This window comes from Suricata suricatta, chromosome 5, assembly GCF_006229205.1.
Source record: "Suricata suricatta isolate VVHF042 chromosome 5, meerkat_22Aug2017_6uvM2_HiC, whole genome shotgun sequence".
NCBI classification, from domain to species: Eukaryota; Metazoa; Chordata; class Mammalia; order Carnivora; family Herpestidae; genus Suricata; species Suricata suricatta.
In genome coordinates, this window is record NC_043704.1 from 10,029,515 (window position 1) to 10,046,927 (window position 17,413).

At 48.2% G+C, this 17,413-nt stretch overlaps 1 protein-coding gene across 3 annotated transcripts in view; it reads left to right on the plus strand.

The window, feature by feature from the left end:
- The window catches only part of HLCS (holocarboxylase synthetase), a 203,591-nt gene that overhangs the window by 178,385 nt on the left and 7,793 nt on the right, over positions 1 to 17,413 (plus strand). For all 3 annotated transcript variants that reach the window (XR_003908489.1, XM_029938982.1, XM_029938980.1), the window contains 2 exons: positions 9,527 to 9,594; positions 11,232 to 11,392. Coding sequence is in view for 2 of the 3 variants with exons in the window: in XM_029938982.1 (XP_029794842.1) it covers positions 9,527 to 9,594; positions 11,232 to 11,392 (229 nt within the window). In the remaining variant the exon portion in view is untranslated. The remainder of the gene's footprint in view (positions 1 to 9,526; positions 9,595 to 11,231; positions 11,393 to 17,413) is intronic.

The window sequence follows — 17,413 nt, forward strand, 5'->3', positions numbered from 1 at the left end:
AAATCAATGAAGAGAGCCGCAGAATGGAATAGAAAGTCCAGAAATAGACCCAAGTACATATAGAAATGGTATATGGTAAAGGGAGCATCTCAAATTCCTAGGCCAAAGAAAGACTTGTTGAGGGAGAGAGAGGAAGAGAAAGAGAGAGAGGGAGGGCGGGTGGGCAGGAGAGAGCATGAGTAGGGTAAGGACAGAGAGCGGGAGACAGACAACCCCAAGGAGGCTCTGCACTGTTAGTGCAGAGCCCAACATGGGGCTTGATCTCATGAACTGTGCAATCATGACCTGAGCCGAAATCAAGAGTTGGATGCTTAACTGACTGAGCCACCCAGCGTCCCCAAATATAGATTTTTAAATAAATGATCCTGGGACAATTTGATAGATATTTAGAGAGAAAGAAAAAAATCAGACCCTTCTCTTTCACCATACATAAAAATAAACTCTAAATGGATCAGGGATCTCAATTTAAGGTGAAATCTTACAAATATTAGACATAGTGGATGAGTTCCTATCGAATTTGGGTGTAGGGAATGGCTCAAAAGACACAAAAGCAAGAGGCAGTATAAGGTTGATACAGCTGACTACTACATAAATATAAAAAATCAAACTGTTTTCCATGGTAAAAAAATAACAAACCATAAACAAAGTTAAAAGACAACAAAGTGGGAGAAAATATTGGCAAGATGCCACAAGGAAAGCACTATTATTCCCTGATATATGAACTCTTAGAAATAGGCGAAAGACAGGGCGCCCGCCTGGGTGGTTCTGTTGGTGAAGCATCTGACTCTCGATTTTGGCTCAGGTCATGATCTCACGGTTTGTGGGATGGAGCCCCACGTCGACCCCCACTGTCAGTGGAGAACCTGCTTGGGATTCTCTCTCTCTGTCTCCCTCTCTCCCTTTCTCCACCCCCCCTCACTCTTTGCCCCTCCCCGCTTCAAAAATACATAAGTAAAACTAAAAAAATGGGCAAAAGATATGAACAGGTAATTCACATACTATACGTATATATATTATATATGTGTCTTAAACATTGGAAACCTCATATATAAGAGACATGCAAGTTACAACCACTCTGAAAGCCACCTCACCTGGCAAAAACAAAAGCATGGGACACCGTACTCTACTGGTGAGGCTGGGGGGGAACCGGTCTGCCATCTGTGGCTGGTTCATTAGTAACAGAGGGGAGTCTGGCAGCACCTCACAAAGCTACGTGCGCATTTTCCTTCTGACCTAGCATCTCGCTCCTAGGAACTTATCCTGAAGATTCACTTAAAAAACACAAAAATACATGAGAACAAGGGTATTCACTGTACTGTCTTTTGGAGTCAACGTAAATGCCTGTACATAAGACAGTGGTTGAATACGCCATGCTATTTCCACACCCCTTGGTTTAGAAGAGAATGAAGAAGAGCTCTATGAACTTATAAAGAGTATTTCCAGTTAAAGTATCTGGAAGGGGGAAAAAAGGGCAAAGAAGTATCTACAAAATGGTAATGTTCTAAAAGGGAAGAAAGGGAAAAAAGAAAACATGCATGGATCAGTTCATTTGTGCAGAAGGAAACATGGCAAGAGTAAACAAGAAACTAGTGGCATCAGTTGACATTAGTTGTTTACAGAAAGGAGTTGGAGGGAGAGATTCAGGTAGAAGAGGTGAGTTGGGGAGCGTGGCACTTCTCAGTATACTTTTCTGTATAGTCCTGATTCTTGGAACCAAGTTGAAAGAAAGAAAGAAAGAAAGATGGGGTGTTTGGGTGGCTCAGTCGGTTGAGTGTCCGGCTTCAGCTCAGGTCATGTTCTTGTGGTTCGTGTCAGGCTCTGTGCAGACAGCTAGCTCAGAGCCTGGAGCCTGTCTTCAGATTCTGTGCCTCCCTCTCACTCTGATCCTCCCCTGCTAATGCTGTCTCTCTCTCTCTCTCTCTCTCTCTCTCTCTCTCTCAAAAATAAATAAAACATTTAGAAAATTTACCAAAAAAAAGAAACAAAGATCGGAGGAGGGGGCCTATAATAGGATACAGAAGTACAATTAAACCTAACCTTTTTTTCAGATGAATAACATAACCATGCTACAGCGAAAGAAACAAAGAACAAACCCATGGAACTTTTAAACACAGTATTTGACTATATGCCCTCAGGCTAAAGACAAAAGAACTGTAGATAAATAGTGAAGCTAGGTAGTAAGTTTGTTTTTCACAGTAGCATGGGTCGGTGATTCTGAAACTACTTTCTGTGTATTACAGCATTGAGCAAATAAGTAAATATATTTGAGATAATGGGAGCCAGATTCTTCTTGGAGAAGGAAGTTACAAATACAGAAAGCGGGGGAACAAAATGGACCTTGTGGTGTTGAATTGGAATTCGAGTTTTTAATGGACTTCAATGGTTTTTAAGATGGATGGATGGATGGAGGAAGGATGGGTGGGTAGATGGATGGATGGGTGGATGGGTAGCTCGGTAGGTGGGTGGGTGATAATTTGAGCATCAAAATAAATAATGATAGGAAAATATGTAGTCAAATAAAATACAAATCCACAAATCCATTCTGATATAAATAAATAAATAAATAGATAAATAAGTGGGGGAGACCACAAAAAACCCTTACAGTAGCATCCTATCAAGTATATACAGAAGAAATCATGGAATCAGAAAATCATTATTTGGCAACCATCAAATAAATAATCTATTGAAGCAAGATTCATCCACAGATGCAAAACCTGTAGATTAAATCTGATGAGAAACATGATATATTTATCTCTCCACAAGTAGTTATTAATTAACAGTGGAAAAAACAGTAACTTTACATGGAAAACCTGGCACACGCTGCTTAACCAAGTGGATCAGAGGTAACTCACCGGTACCAGGACAAAGCTACTCCGTGTGCCTCCTGATGTGATGCACCAAGAAGGACACAGCCTCACTAAGAACTCTGTTCCTATCCCAAATTGCGGGCCTGAGTTTCATCATGAAGAGATTTCAGATCATCTAAACCAAGAGACATTTTACAAAAATTGTAATGTCTTCTACTATTCAAAAATTGTCTAGATCATGAAAAACAAAGCAAGACCAAAGAACTGAACCCGATTGAAAGTGGCCAAGGAGACGTGCAACAAATGATCTGGATTTATCCTACACCAGAGCGAAGACCCTGCTTTACTGCCAAGGGCCTTGTTAGCACAGTGGGTGAAATTTGAATAAATTCTGTAGATGAGATCAGGAGTTGGCAAACTATGGTCCTCAGGCCAAATCTGGCTTGCTGCCTGTTTTTATACCACAGCTCAGAATGGTTTTTTGTAATCTTAAATGATTGGGAAGAAAAATTAAATGAATAAAATCTATATGACATTCTGGAAAAGGCAAAACGGTAGAGGCAATAAAAAGATCAGTGGTTGCCCGGGGTTGGGAGGAGGAATGGGAGGGGTTGGGAGGGTGAGGAGCTGGAGTGCAGTGGTTCTCAGGGCAGCGAAACGGTTCTGTGTGGCGCTGTAATGGTGGATAGAGGGCATTATACATTTGTCCAAACCTACAAAACTGTGTAGTACAAAAAGTAAACCTGAATATTAAACTATGGCCTTTAGGGCCACCGAGGTGGCTCAGTCCATTAGCATTTGACTCTTGACTTTGGCTCAGGTTATGATCTCACAGTGGTGAGATCGAGCCCTGTGTTGAGCTCTACACTGAGCGTGGAGCCTGCTTAAGATTCTCTCTCTCTCCCTCCACCCGTCGCCCTCTCAGGTGTGGGCTCTCTCAGTCTCTTTCTCGCTCTTAAAAAAAATGTAAAACTATGGCCTTTAGTTAATAATAACGTATCACTGTTGGTTCATCTGTTATAACAAACATCCTGTATTAAGATGAGGTGGTAATAACAAGGAAACGAGTGTGGAGAGTGAAGGTGCCTGTGTGAATTCTGTACATTCTGTTTCGTTTTCTGTAAACCTACTGCTGAAAAAAATAAAGTCTTAATTTTTTTTAAATACTATATTGTGACACGTGAACAGCATATGAAAGTTTCTGTGTCTATAGAGTTGTGTTGAAATAAGTAAGCCACACTTCCTTATTTACATGTTGTCTACACCTGCTTTCTGTGCCTGGATAGCAGCGTTGAACAGTTGCAACAGAAACCCAGTGGCTCCAAAGATAAAATATTTACTTTCTGACTTTCCACAGAAGGAGTTTGCTGACCCCCAGATTAGGTAACAGTGTTATATCACAGTATTAAGTTCCCAACTTTGATTATTATTCTCTGATTACATAACATCCTTGACTTTTAGGAAAGATACACTGACACATAGAGAGAGAAAGAGGTGTTATGGGAGCCCCTGGGTGGTGTAGTCAATTGGGCATCTGGCTTCAGCTCAGGTCATGATGTCGCAGTTTCTAAGTTCGAGCCCTGCGTTGGGTTCTGTGCTGACAGCTCAGAGCCTGGAGCCAGCTTCAGATTCTGTGTCTCCCTCTCTCTCTGCCCCTCCCCTGCTCACTCTCTGTCTGTCTGTCTGTCTCTGTCTCAAAAATAAACATTAAAAATAATTTTTAAAAAGGTGTTATGGCTGCAACTCACACATCGTTCAGTGAAAAAAAAATTATGAACAGACAGACAGATGGAACAGCCTCTGTAGTTAAAAAGTTAACATTTGGGAAATCTGGGTGCTGGGTTAAAGGTGGGTAGGAATTCCTCCTACTGTCCTGCAGATTTTCCGTTAGTCTGACATTATTTCAAAGAGAAAGGTTAAAAACAAAAGCAAAATAGCATGAGCCTTCCACCCAGCCAGGACGAGACTTGAGTTCCTGACCGGCCGGCCCTGTGGCCCTCCAGAAATGCTTTCGCTTCCCCGACAATGTATCCTCACCTGCTCTGTGAAGCTTAGAAGAGATATTGCATGTGAAGTGCCCCTCTTAGCACAAAAATTCGGCCTCGCTTCCAGACGCGTTTCAAGTCTACCCGGTGCCTGCAGGGAAACGGCTCCCAGATGTCTGCTCGCCATGTGGTCAGGATGTGTCCGCGTCTGTCTTCTGAAACGGCAGCCACGTCTCACAGCAGAAGGCCCTCAGTAGGGGTAGATGACTCGTGGTAATGGCCGTGGACACACTCCGGAGGAGCCCCTCCACATCTAGCCGTGGAGGTTGGACTCTGATCGGCCTGAGCCCTGGGTTGAGAAGACCCTGTAATCTGGTGACCCATAGTGGACAACGGGCATAGCACATGCTCTCAGTGCCCGAGTGTGGTTGTACAGCCAAGGGACTCGCATCCACAACGTGAGGATCTAGGATCAGGACTGCCGTTGAAGCATGGTCACGGAGGTGGCCGTGGGCGCCATGACAGTCTCTATATGGTGGTCCATCTAAAATTCCGTGACTGCACTGGTCTAAGGTGGAAGGAGATGATGCCCACTCATCCGTGATTGATTTGCCCGTGCCAGGGGCGAGAGCTTGTTGTTTGCGTTCATCTAGATTGAATGATACAGACCAACAGCCATGCATGCTTGGTCTAACTAGACAGGTGCCTTCTTCCGAAAGCCGAATCTGCAGGACTCCTTCCCTGTGAACAATGGACTGATTTAGCAGTCGCGCAGATGCTGTGATGATGTTGGAGATGGGGGGGATTAGCCGGAAATCTATGAGTGATGGTTCTGCTCAGAGACACAGAGATTAAACAGCATTTGCGGCAGAGGGTCTGACCCATGGCATCCTTCAGCCGACGCACAGGTGGGGCTTCTGCTTCTGGGGAGTACTGGCTGGGGGCCACGACATGCTCCTGAGCAGTCCAAATCCCCCCGCACCTGTCATTGAAATCCTCATCCTGTTGTACACTGAGGGAGAGAAAAGGGAATATGATGTAAAGTTTACTTGTTTACAGTATTCCAGGAGTTGACTGATGACAGGTTGTTGTAGCTTAATTTTTTTAATTGTTTTATTTTTTTAACATTTATTCATTAAAAAAATTTTTTATGTTTATTTATTATTGAGACAGAGAGAAACAGAGCACAAGTGGGGGATAGACAGAGAGAGAGAGGGAGACACAGAATCCGAAGCAGGCTCCAGGTTCTGAGCTGTCAGCACAGAGCCGGACACGGGGCTCGAACCCACAGACTGTGAGATCATGACCTGAGCTAAAGTCAGATGCTTGACCGACTGAGCCACCCAGGCGCCCCATAAATATTACATCTAAACATAAAAACCATGCTTTTTTTGCTGGAATTTTTGAGCATTTTTTTTAACATTTACTTATTTTTGAGAGAGAGAGAGAGAGAAAAAGTGGGGGGAGGGCAGGGAGAGAGGTAGACACAGAATCCAAAGCAGGCTCCAGGCTCTGAGCTGTCAGCACAGAGCCCAACCCAGGGCTCAAACCCACAAGCAGTGAGATCATGACCTGAGTTGAAGTCTGATGCTTAACTGACAGAGTCACCCACGTGCCCCAAATTTCAGCATAATTTTGAAAGATAACCAATCATCTTAAAGGAAAGTTTTAAATTTAAAAAAATCATCCTATAAGACCTACTAAATAATAAATAAAGCTTAAATAAATCTCAGTTTTCTATGAATTTTACATAGTTGGGATAAAAGTACATGTAGGTTTATGTATACTGCTTTTTAACATTTTTATTTATTTTGAAAGAGCGAGCGAGCATGTGCTCAAGCTGGGAAGCAGCAGAGAGAGAAGGAGAGAGAGAATCCCAAGGAAGCTCTGTGTTGTGAGCCGAGTCCCAGCACGGGGCTCAACCTCATACACCGTAAGATCATGACCTGAGCCGAAATCAAGAGTCGGACATGTAACTACCTGAGCCCCCCAGGCGCCCCTGTACACTGCTTTTTTATTTAGCAGTGTTATTGCAAGCATTTTCTTCCAGGTTGCCACATACTCTTCATAACCATCATATTTAATGGGAATTATTCCACTGACCTCATGTACCACAATGTACTCGGCATTTCCCTATTGAACACGTAGGTCATTCACACAGTTTTACTTTTATAGCTGTGTGGTGAATGTGGACCATTTCCTTAGGCTTGAATCCCCAAAATGGATTGAATGGGTCCGAATTTAAAATTTTATTCATTCAGAATTTTCACGCAGGTTCATACCAGCCTGCCTTTTAGATCTGTAGATCTGTCTTAATTATTGAAGCTTTATTCCAACCACCTGTGATGTCCTTAGGGACCAAAGTGGTCACATGTGCAAAGTGACCCTTTTGGGGTCTGGATGTTGGAGACTCAAGAGAAGAGTAGAAAAATGGAGCGCTTTTCTTGCGTGCCCCGTTGGTACGCGTTCACAGAAATGTTTTATTCCACAGCCTTCACAAGCGAGGACAGAAAATACACAGCAGTGAGGCACAATCATTATGTGACCCCCTCCTTTTTTGTCTTTTTCTGTTGCCTTTTGTGAGAACATCATCAGCTCGGGATGGAAATGCATTTACGGTACCTCCTCTCTGCTAGAGCAAACCCTCGTGGCTTCGATTTCAGAAATGCAAAATTTGCGAAGTCCATAAATGCCTCTTTGTTGACCGTGAGCCGTGCGGTTTGGCCCCCAGAGTTATCTCAGATAGCACAAATAAATCTGGCGGCCTCTGGTCGTCTCAGACCGAGCATTACCTCCTTCCCTCGTGTCTCCCTCTTGCAGAATTTCCTCTTGGCCTTCAGCTGCACAAACGCCGTCTTCTCATCAATATGCCCTGTTAACTGCTGCCAAGCCTCCAGCAGCTGAGTGCATATGTTCCCTTAATCATTTCCCTTTGTTCTAGAAGTCTGTGTTTGGTTTCTAAACCTCCCCCACGCCTCTCCCCTCGCCTAATTCCACCATCACCAGCACTGGCTATTGACAGGACCGTGTTCTGCCTACATGTTTATTTAAAGAACATCCTAGATTGCCTGCCGTTGAGAGGGCGTTTGTAGCCTGCTCACAACGTGCTAAATCATCCCCCCCACCCCCGCTTCCCTAGAAAAGGTCGTTAGCTGCCCCCCCCTCCACCGCCACCAGAACCCAGCCTTAGGAGCCCAGGGGAGGGGTTGCTGGAACTTTCTTGACAGCATGAGGCTCCAGAGAAGACAGTGTGTTACCTCCCTGTGTGGACAGAGATCCCTTCTCTGTTTTCCGCTGGTCCGACCCAAGAAAAGGACGCTTTTTCTTGGAGCCCAACAGTGCATAGGAACAGTCGGTCTCAATGGGTTATTCATGGTGTCCAAGAGAAATACTTGTGGAGCTGTGCTTGGTGGAAGATGGAAGGGAGGCTTGGCACGTCGAGGGTGGGCCGCCTGCTCGCTGGGAGCGCCCTGTGCCGGGCGGACCGGCTGGCCCCCGCCTGGCATGGCCAGGCTCTTCTTAGCAAGGAGAGGGGTCTGCCGGGCCCCTTGTCCCCAGGGTCTGCGGCATCAGTGCCGAAGTCTGCCAGCCACGGTCCCAGAGAGACCTGTGCTGTTTCTCTCTACTTTTCAGTGTGTTTCTTCTCGAACCAGCTCTGGGGTTCCAGCCCCTCCCCTGAGCCCCGAGAGCAGATGAAGACCCACCAGATCATGGTCTTTCTTCGGGCCCTTTCTCCTTGGCACATGGGGTGCGGGGTCCTGTGGAACCTTGGAAACTGTCATTGGAAACTTCATGCAAATACCATCTCTCCATCGTCCCTCCTGTCCCCTCTTCCTTCTCCCAGCTGCACCCACAGTGGGCAGACCTGACTTTTGCTTGGTTTAACAAATCCTCCCACGAACCATGCCCACTCAGAACCTGGTCAGCGACTCCTGGGAAGGCAGAGGAACGCCTTCCTCACGCGGAGTTAAAATATGTAGAAAGCGCCTGAGAGGAAATTCTCAGTGTGAGGGATTTTTCCCCCCTTTCCTTTTCTGGAAAAAAAAAAAAAAAAAAAAAAAGGTTAATATTGACTCATTTGGTGGAGATATAAGGCACTTTTCTACCTATCCCCAAAGGGAAGTTTGTATTCTTTTAAATGAAACCATTTTAAAAGCAGAACTCAAGCCTAAAATGATCCAAGGTTCTCCAGAGTTCTCAGAAGGTGTAGATTTATTTACTATAGTTAAAACATAATTAGTTCTCAGGGGATAGTGTATCTTTTAAACAGCTTTATTGCCACCATATTGGTTTTCTGAATAATCAGAAACTTCTGTTATGATTATGTTCGAGTGTTTGGACAGAAATGCACTGTAAGTAGAAACAAATGTCGGGAACTGCTAGTTGTCACCCAAAGAAGGGACACCGCATCAGAGCGGGGAAGAAAGAACCTGATACAATATTCCAAAGAAATAGAGACGAGCAATGTCTTAAATAAACTCAGAGCTCAGGAGGGTACACAGGCGTCCCCCACCCCAATCTTGTTCGATTAAATGGTGTTTTTGGGGGCCGTCTCCTTCATTCCTGCTGCAGAGGCTGGGAGTGGGGTCAGGATCCCTCGAAACCTGGGAAGTGGCCCTTTCTTTCCCCCACACGCTCGCAAATGAGCGCAAACAGGGTGCCCCGTGTGTGGGAGCTGTGGGCTGCCCCGTCGGGCCCTCGTTCTGGCTGACCGGTCTTTCCCACCGTTTGCAGGTTGCTGTTTGAGATCCCGCCGGAAATGGGGCTAATAGCCATCGCGGCCCGCCAAACCCAGGGCAGAGGTCAGTCACCTTCTGTTATCGCCTCTGCCGTTTTGTTCTCTATAATCTGTGACGCTTGTGGCCGGATCGCCAGCTGACCGCATGTGCTGATCCCGGGGAAGACGCACATTAGAAGTGCTTGTTTCCACGCCCCCTAAAATAGAGGAAGAGGCCGGGAAATTGATCAGACGATTGAGCCTTTTAGTACAATTAAAAACATTTTCTCACCGAGATGGTTATTAATCACTGGATGTTCTGCTGAGGATTTTTTTTTAATGTTTACTTTTGAGAGAGAGAGAGACAGAAGATGAGCAGGGGAGAGGCAGAGAGAAAGGGAGACACAATTTGATGCAGATTCCAGGCCCTGAGCTGTCAACACAGACCCTGACATGGGGCTTGAACTCACAGACCGCCAGATGATGACCTGAGCTGAAGACAGACGCTTGACCGACTGAGACACCCAGTCATCTACATCTTGTAAATCCCTCTTTCTGACACTTTCTAGGCATTGCAGTGTGTGAATCATGACTGTGTTCTAGAGACATTTATTTGCCTGGAGGTTCTCTGGGAGGTGCCCTTCGCGTCCCTGTGGCGTGCGGTTCAGAGGAGCCCTTCCGTCTGCGAGCCCCCGCCCCAGCTGTACCGGAAACTCCGCGCAGTGGGCGCCGATCAATGGTCAATGCCCATTCACAGAGTGACCGCAGAGAAGCCAGGGCTGCTCAGAGCTCCCGCCACCTGCTGACCCCCGGAAACACGAGCCCACATCCTCCCACAATCCACTCGGGGTCCCCCCGCGAGCAGATTCCGCGCTCGGCCCGCCTCCGCCCCACCAGCGCCGGGCCAACGCAACCGCCTTATAACTCTCAGAGGTCCTTAGCCCTCCTCAGAAGGAGCAACGGAATAAGAAATCCACTGTTTTCCACTGCCTTCCTTTGACTATGTCTTTTGAACGTAACTCAAATAGAAAATTCATTCAAATAGAAAGCCGGGGGGCTCAATATGGTGGTTTAAGAAAAAAACGACATAGAAGAACCTTGATTATACCTCTCATTTTGATCACTTTATTTTCTTGACTTCTATTTTAGGAAAATACAGCTCGGAGAGTTAATGCCAGGGATTACCTTTTAAATTCAGCTTCCTTTTACCACCCCCCCCCCCTGCTTACAGCAGTGAGATATGATTCACAAACCATACAGTTCCTGCATTTAAAGTGTACAATTCTGGAGTTTTTAATATATTCAGAATGGCAAGACTATCACCACAATACGGGTCACTTCTAAAATGTGGCTCCCGGGACTTCTGGACAGGACAGACCCCGCTCCTTCTCCCGCTGTCTCTGTTTCTGCCTGCATGACCCTATGGTGAGAATTAAGCAGACAGTCGTGTTCAGACACTCTAAGACTTTGAATCCTCAAAGCCTAAGTGATATGCTCGCTGAGGCTGAACATTGCGTATCAGAAACCTGCTCAGCAGCACAGCATCAGAGTTTTTAAAAGCTTCTCTGTTCTTGAGTTAACCCCAGAATCTCCAGGCATTGTAATCAGTCTGGGTTGATCCCACACGTGGCTGAGTCCTGGGCACATTTTCTGACGCTCTGTGCATCTGACTCTGTTGGCATGGCGCTGTGTCCGCTCTCCTGACGCGGCCTGTGTTTCCAGGACGGGGATCGAATGCCTGGCTGAGCCCCATGGGATGCGCTGTGTTCACCCTGCTCGTCTCCATCCCGCTGAGGTCCGCGCTGGGACAGAGGATCCCGTTTGTCCAGCATCTGATGTCCCTGGCTGTGGTGGAGGCGGTAAGGACCGTCCCTGAGTACCAGGTACGTGCGGCCTCTTCACCTTCCGTCCCCACCCTGAGTGTACGTCCCAGCCGGCCACACGCTGGTGTGTGGATGTGTCCCAGCGAGAGCTCAGCCTGCTCTTTGCGAAGCTGGCAGCAAAGTGCTCCGGAGTTTGGAGAGCTCAGAAAGCACCATCAGCTGTTACGGCAGCTTCAGGCTCACCAGATGCGTTTCTTTCTCAGAATTTCCTTTCTGTGCTGTTGTCCGATGTATCAGACATCTTAGGGCAAGCCTCCTTTTACTTATTTTTTTCCTTTAATCGAAGCACTTTGGGCTGGATGGGCCATGTGTGTTTTCTGGTGAAAAGGCTTATTTTATAGACCTAAGCAACCTTCTCGTTTCCTACCTGCATTTCGCATGATCACTGTTAGGCAGAACAATCCTTCGTCCGTGGCCGCCCAGGTTCAACATGCAGGTTCATCTTGGGGTGTCCGCCCCCAGCTGTAGGGCAGGGGTGCCTGCTTCACCATTACCGTTGAATACTTTAGTGTCACGTATTAGGGAGACAAGAGACCGATGGACACAGTCACTGTATCCTCCGCCTCAATTTTCCTGGAAGAATTTCACGTGACTGTAATAGGGGCATCCCTGGGGCACCTGGGCAGCTCAGTCTGTTAAGCATCCCACTTCGGCTCAGGTCATGATCTCCCAGTTCTTGAGTTCAAGCCCCACTTTGGGCTCTGTGCTGACAGCTCTGTGTCTCCCTCTCTCTCTGCCCTTTTCCCACTCATGTCTGTCTGTCTGTCTGTCTGTCTCTCTGTCAAAAAATAAACATTAAAAACATTTTTTTTTCTTAAGGGAGTTCTTCCCCAAACTCCCTCCCACCTACAGCTCCTACGTCAGGCTGAAAACAATGATCTTGAAGTCAGAGGCCACGATCATGACTTTCAAAGGGGACTGTCCTCATGTTTAACAGGGAGCCAGTTGTCCCTGGCGCCTCTTAGCCCCCTCTGATGTGTCATGTCCTCAGGGCCACTGGGTGCAGGACTGGGATGCGTGTTTCCCATATTAAGCCCCAGGCATGCACGCTGCAACAGGACATTGATCACCAGGCATTAGCCCCCTTGCTGCATCTGTGTCTGAAGGGCTTGGGCTCAGGCTACGGATTTTCCACGCCAGCATTTCTCATCCTCGGCACCGTTGACCTTTGGGCCCCATCTCAGGTGGGGGGCCTTCCTCTGCAGCCTCTCTGGCCTGGTGCCAGCAGGGTCCGCTCAGACCTGCACAGGCTCAGGCATCTCCCTGCGTAGAAGGCAGGTGAGAAGATAAAGGTCTATCGGAAGGTCAGGGCAAGGCAGAATTTTTTTTTAATGTTTATTTATTTTTGAGAGACAGAAAATGAGCAGGGGAGGGGCAGAGAGGCGGGGAGGAGACACGGAATCCGAAGCAGGCTCTAGCTTCCCAGCTGTCAGCACAGAGCCGATGCAGGGCTTGAACCCACAGACCGAGAGTTCATGACCTGAGCTGAAGACGGACACTTAACTGACTGAGCCGCCCAGGTGCCCCAGGGCAGAATATTTTTAATCCTAGCAACAGGTTCCTTAGTCTTAGAAAAATAAATGAAAATTTAAAATTTAAATTAGTCTGGTTAGTTTTTTCTTGGCTTTGATTTTGACCTTGTAGCCTCACTTGGTAACTGAGCGGGCATTCTTGGAGTGCCTGCCAGAGGGGAAGGGCTGCGCCAGGCGCTGCGGGCAGCGGGATGGGAGGGGGCGGCCTGCCCTCCAGGGCACGCCTGATGGCCGCTGGCCCCTCCCCCAGTGCTGCTTCTGTCCTGTTTCCCCAGTCACGCAGCTCAGTCTCACCCGCATGACGTGACTTTGGTTTGGGATTGGAGGTATTTGTCCTTTATTTCATTTTTGGTTTTTCCTGAGACAGAATTGACTGTGTGAGTCTGAGGCACGCCGTGCATTGCCTTGACATACCTGTGAAGTGAGGGGTCACCACAGGCACGTGACATCCTTCCCTCCTGTCGTCACCAGAAGACGTTTTCCCCTCGTGATGAGAACTTCGAGGATTTACTTTTTCAGGATTTATTTATTAAAAAAAATTTTTTTTACAATTTATTTACTTTGAGAGAGAGAGTACAAGTGGGGAAGGGGAAGAAAGAAGAGGGAGGGAGAGAATCCCAAGCAGGCTCCATGCTGTCAGGACAGAGCTTGATGGGGGCTCAAACCCACAGACTGCAAGATCATGACCTGAGCTGAAGTTGGATGCTTAACCGACTGAGCCACGCAGGCGCCCCTCAGTATTTATTTTTAGCAGAGTCCATTTAGCTTACACAGTACAGCTCCAAGATGGTTGAAATAGGCCCCAGTTATATAGATTTGGCCTTTCTTGTCTTTTTATTTAAAATTTTTAATGTTTATTTATTTTTGAGGCAAAGACACGAGAGAGAGAGAGAGAGAGAGAGAGAGAGGGAGGGAGGAGGGGCAGAGAGGGCGACACAACCTGAAGCAGGCTCCAGGCTCCGAGCTGTCAGCTCCCAACGCGGAGCTCAAACCCACAAACTGGGAGATCATGACCTGAGCTGAAGGCAGACGCTTAACCGACTGAGCCCCCCAGGCGCCCCAAGAGTCGGCCTTTCTTACGTCTTTGGCCAGATGTCACCATCAGCACACACATGGGTCTGTCTCCCTGGACAAGAGGCAGCATCACGGAAATGCACCTTATTCCTTCCAGAACTTGCCATGCGCTGCCCAGCCCCCCTCCCGCTGCATCGCCTGTCTGTGAAGTCCCCGGTGGGTGCCTGTAGCCCTCCACCCCCCTCCTTTTCTCCTCTCCTCTCCTCTCTGCACCTGGTAGTTGTGTTGGCCCTGGGAGGCCTGGCTCTGATGCTATTCCTGGAAACTTCTAGCTACATACTGCCTCTTCTAACTAACCTTTTCGTATTTTGAAGGTCTGAGCTGCTTTTATGGTCTCTCCTGTGGATCGCTCTGCAGCAGCGTTACTTGTGCGCCTGGTCCCTTCCCTGACAAAGTAACCAGCTCTCTGAATGCAGGAGTAGTTTTATTTGGGTCCCAAGAAGCCTAACGTAGTGCTTTGTACCCGGGAGGCCCATGGCAGCTGTTTGAACACATGGTTGAGATCGTGTAAAACTAAGCTCTCGGCCTTTCTCTTCATCTTGAAGTAGATGCCGCTGTTTAGCTCGAGAGCCCACGATTCCGATTCCGGAAGCCGCAGCGTTGACCTGCTGGATCAGAACCTGTGAAGTAGATGAGGAGCCCAGGAGAGGGGCCAGCGCCCGAGAGAGCTGCTGCCCCCCTACCGCGGGGCCAAGCTTGGGCGGGGCCGTGTCGGGCCCGGGGGGCCTGGGAAGGGGAGAGGACAAGCGGGACCTGTGAGAGTGTCCAGGGCCAAAGTCTCCAAGCTTCAGATTTTCTTTATTATTATTTTTAAATGTTCATTAATTTTTGAGAGACAGAGAGACAGAGCATGAGCAGGAAGGGGCAGAGAAAGGGAGACACAGAATCCGCAGCAGGCTCCAGGCTCTGAGCTGTCAGTCAGCATAGAGCCCAATGGGCGGCTCGAACTCACAAACCTCGAGATCATGACTTGAGCCGAAGTCCGATGCTTACCCCACTGAGCCCCCCAGGCGCCCCTCCAAGCTACAGATTTTCGACACCAGTGTTTCTCGCCCTGGGCACTGTTGACATGTGGGCCCCCATCTCAGGTGGGAGGCCTTCCTCTGCGGGAGGCGGAACAGCGTCTGTGGGCTGCTCCCACGCGCGCCAGCAGGATTCCCTCCAGCCGTGCCCACCGGAGATGTCTGCAGCATTGCCCAGGGTCCCCTGGGGCAGGGCAGCAGACTGTCGTCCTTGCTCCTGCCTCCGAGGAGATCCCTATTCTGGGGTTTTTTGTTTTTTTTTTTTAATGAGACAGCATGAGTGAGGGAGGGACAGAGAGAGAGGGAGACACAGACTCTGAAGAGGCTCCAGGCCCAAGACGAAGTCAGACACTTAACCGACTGAGCCACCCAGGTGTCCCGAGATCCCTATTCTAACAGCAAGGGATATGCAGCTCCCTCCCTATCAGTTACAGGTCACGGTGCGCACACCCCACGTCTCCTCCATACTTTTGTTCCTTTGTGCTTTTATGTTTCTTCTCTGCCTAGAGTGCCCTGCAGAGCAGAATGGAAATGTCCTCCCAACTGGCTGAGTGCAAAGGAAGCCTTGTTGGAGGGAGAGAAGGGAATTTCTTGGAAGCAGCAGGCTGTGTAGCACAGTATTCAGCCCCCTGGGGGCTTGGTGTCAAAAGCCCTGGGTTTGGGGGTGCCTGGGTGGCTCAGCCAGTTGAGTGTCTGACCTCAACTCAGGTCATGATCTCACAGTTACTCAGTTTGAGCCCCACATCGGGCTCTGTGCTGATGGCTCAGAGCCTGGAACCTGCCTAGGACTCTGTGTCTCCCTCTTTCTCTGCCCCACCCCTGCTGCCATGCCCTCACTCTCAAAAAAGTAAATAAACATTTTAAAAAAAGAAAGTGGGGCCCCTGGGTAGCTCAGTCGGTTAAGCATCCAGCTTCGGCTCAGGTCACCATCTCACGGTTCATGGGCTCGAGCCCCGCGTCAGGCTCTGTGCTGACAGCTAGCTCAGAGCCTGAAGCCTGCTTCGGATTCTGTGTCTCCCTCTCTCTCTGCCCCTCCCCTGCATTGTCTCTCTCTGTCTCTTAAAAATAAATTTAAAAAATTAAAAAATAATAATAAAATGAAATAAAATAAAGCAAGCAAGCCCTGGGTTCGAATCCCAGCTCTGCCACTTCTGAGTGTAACCACAAGCCAGCCAGACAGTCTCTCTCAGCTTCGGTTTCCTCCTCCTTAGATAGGGACGAAACTAGTACCCCCTGTGGGTCTGGTGTAAGGAACAGACGGATAGTGCTCGGGCATCACCAGCCCTCCAGGAAGGAAGACACGGCTCTGTGGGATCAGAGGCCACCAGCTGCCCTGCGGTCTCTCAGTTTTATTTTGCCGAGTGTCTTTCTTCCAGCCTCATATGTCCCGATTTTCTTCTTCTCCCCACACATGGCATAACCTGGCTGCCGGCCCCGGGCCCAGGAGACCTGGCAGTTCCGGCACCCACTGGGTCTCACCGGGTCTCTGTGCCCCCACTTGAGAGCCCTGGCAGGAGGTGGGGGTCTGGCTGGCCCAGCTCAAAGCAGTGGACCACGCATGCACTGTTCCACTGTGACCAGGGCTCAGGCAGGGCCGCCTAGCGTTGGTTGGAGAGGCAGGGGGCCACAGAACAAATCGGTTCTGTTACCTGCTGACTGTTGGCAGTGTTTTGAGGCCCTTCAGTAATGATTCAGTGAACCTGTTCCCTCCCTGCATCTCTGTAGGATTCTCCTTGAGACATTTCTACCCACCTTTAATGACATTGGTTAATTTAGGGCATCTTTTTCTCTCAGACATGAGCTCCTAAAGGGAAAAGAACCCCAAGAGTGTTATTATTCTCTCCCTGCCCCCCACCCAGCACACGCTAGGTGCTCACTGCTGGTGGGTTTTGGTTTCCCGGTGCATGTACGTTACATTTGCACTGTACTGTGGTTCAGTGGCATTATATCTAAAAAAAGCAAAGTATACACCTTAACTAAATAATATTGCGGGAGTGCTCAGTCGGTTAAGCATCTGACTCTTGGTTTTGGCTCAGGTCATGAGCTTATGGTTTGTGAGTTTGAGCCTTGCATCAAGCTCCACACTGACAGCTCAGAGTCTGCTTGGGATTCGCTCTCTCTGCCCCTCCCCTGCTTTTGCTCACTCTGTCACTCTCTCAAAATAAATGGAAAACTTAAAAAATACATTTTATTGCTAAAAGATTCTAACCATCATCTGAGCTTCCAGCAAGTTGTAATCACTGATCACAGATCACCATAATAACCAAATAATGAAAAAGTTTGAAACGTTGTGAGAATTCCCAGAATGTGACACAGAAGCACGAAGTGGGCAAGGGCTGTTGGAAAGATGGCGGCACCGGTAGACCAGCAAGCCCCACTGCGTTAAAAACAAA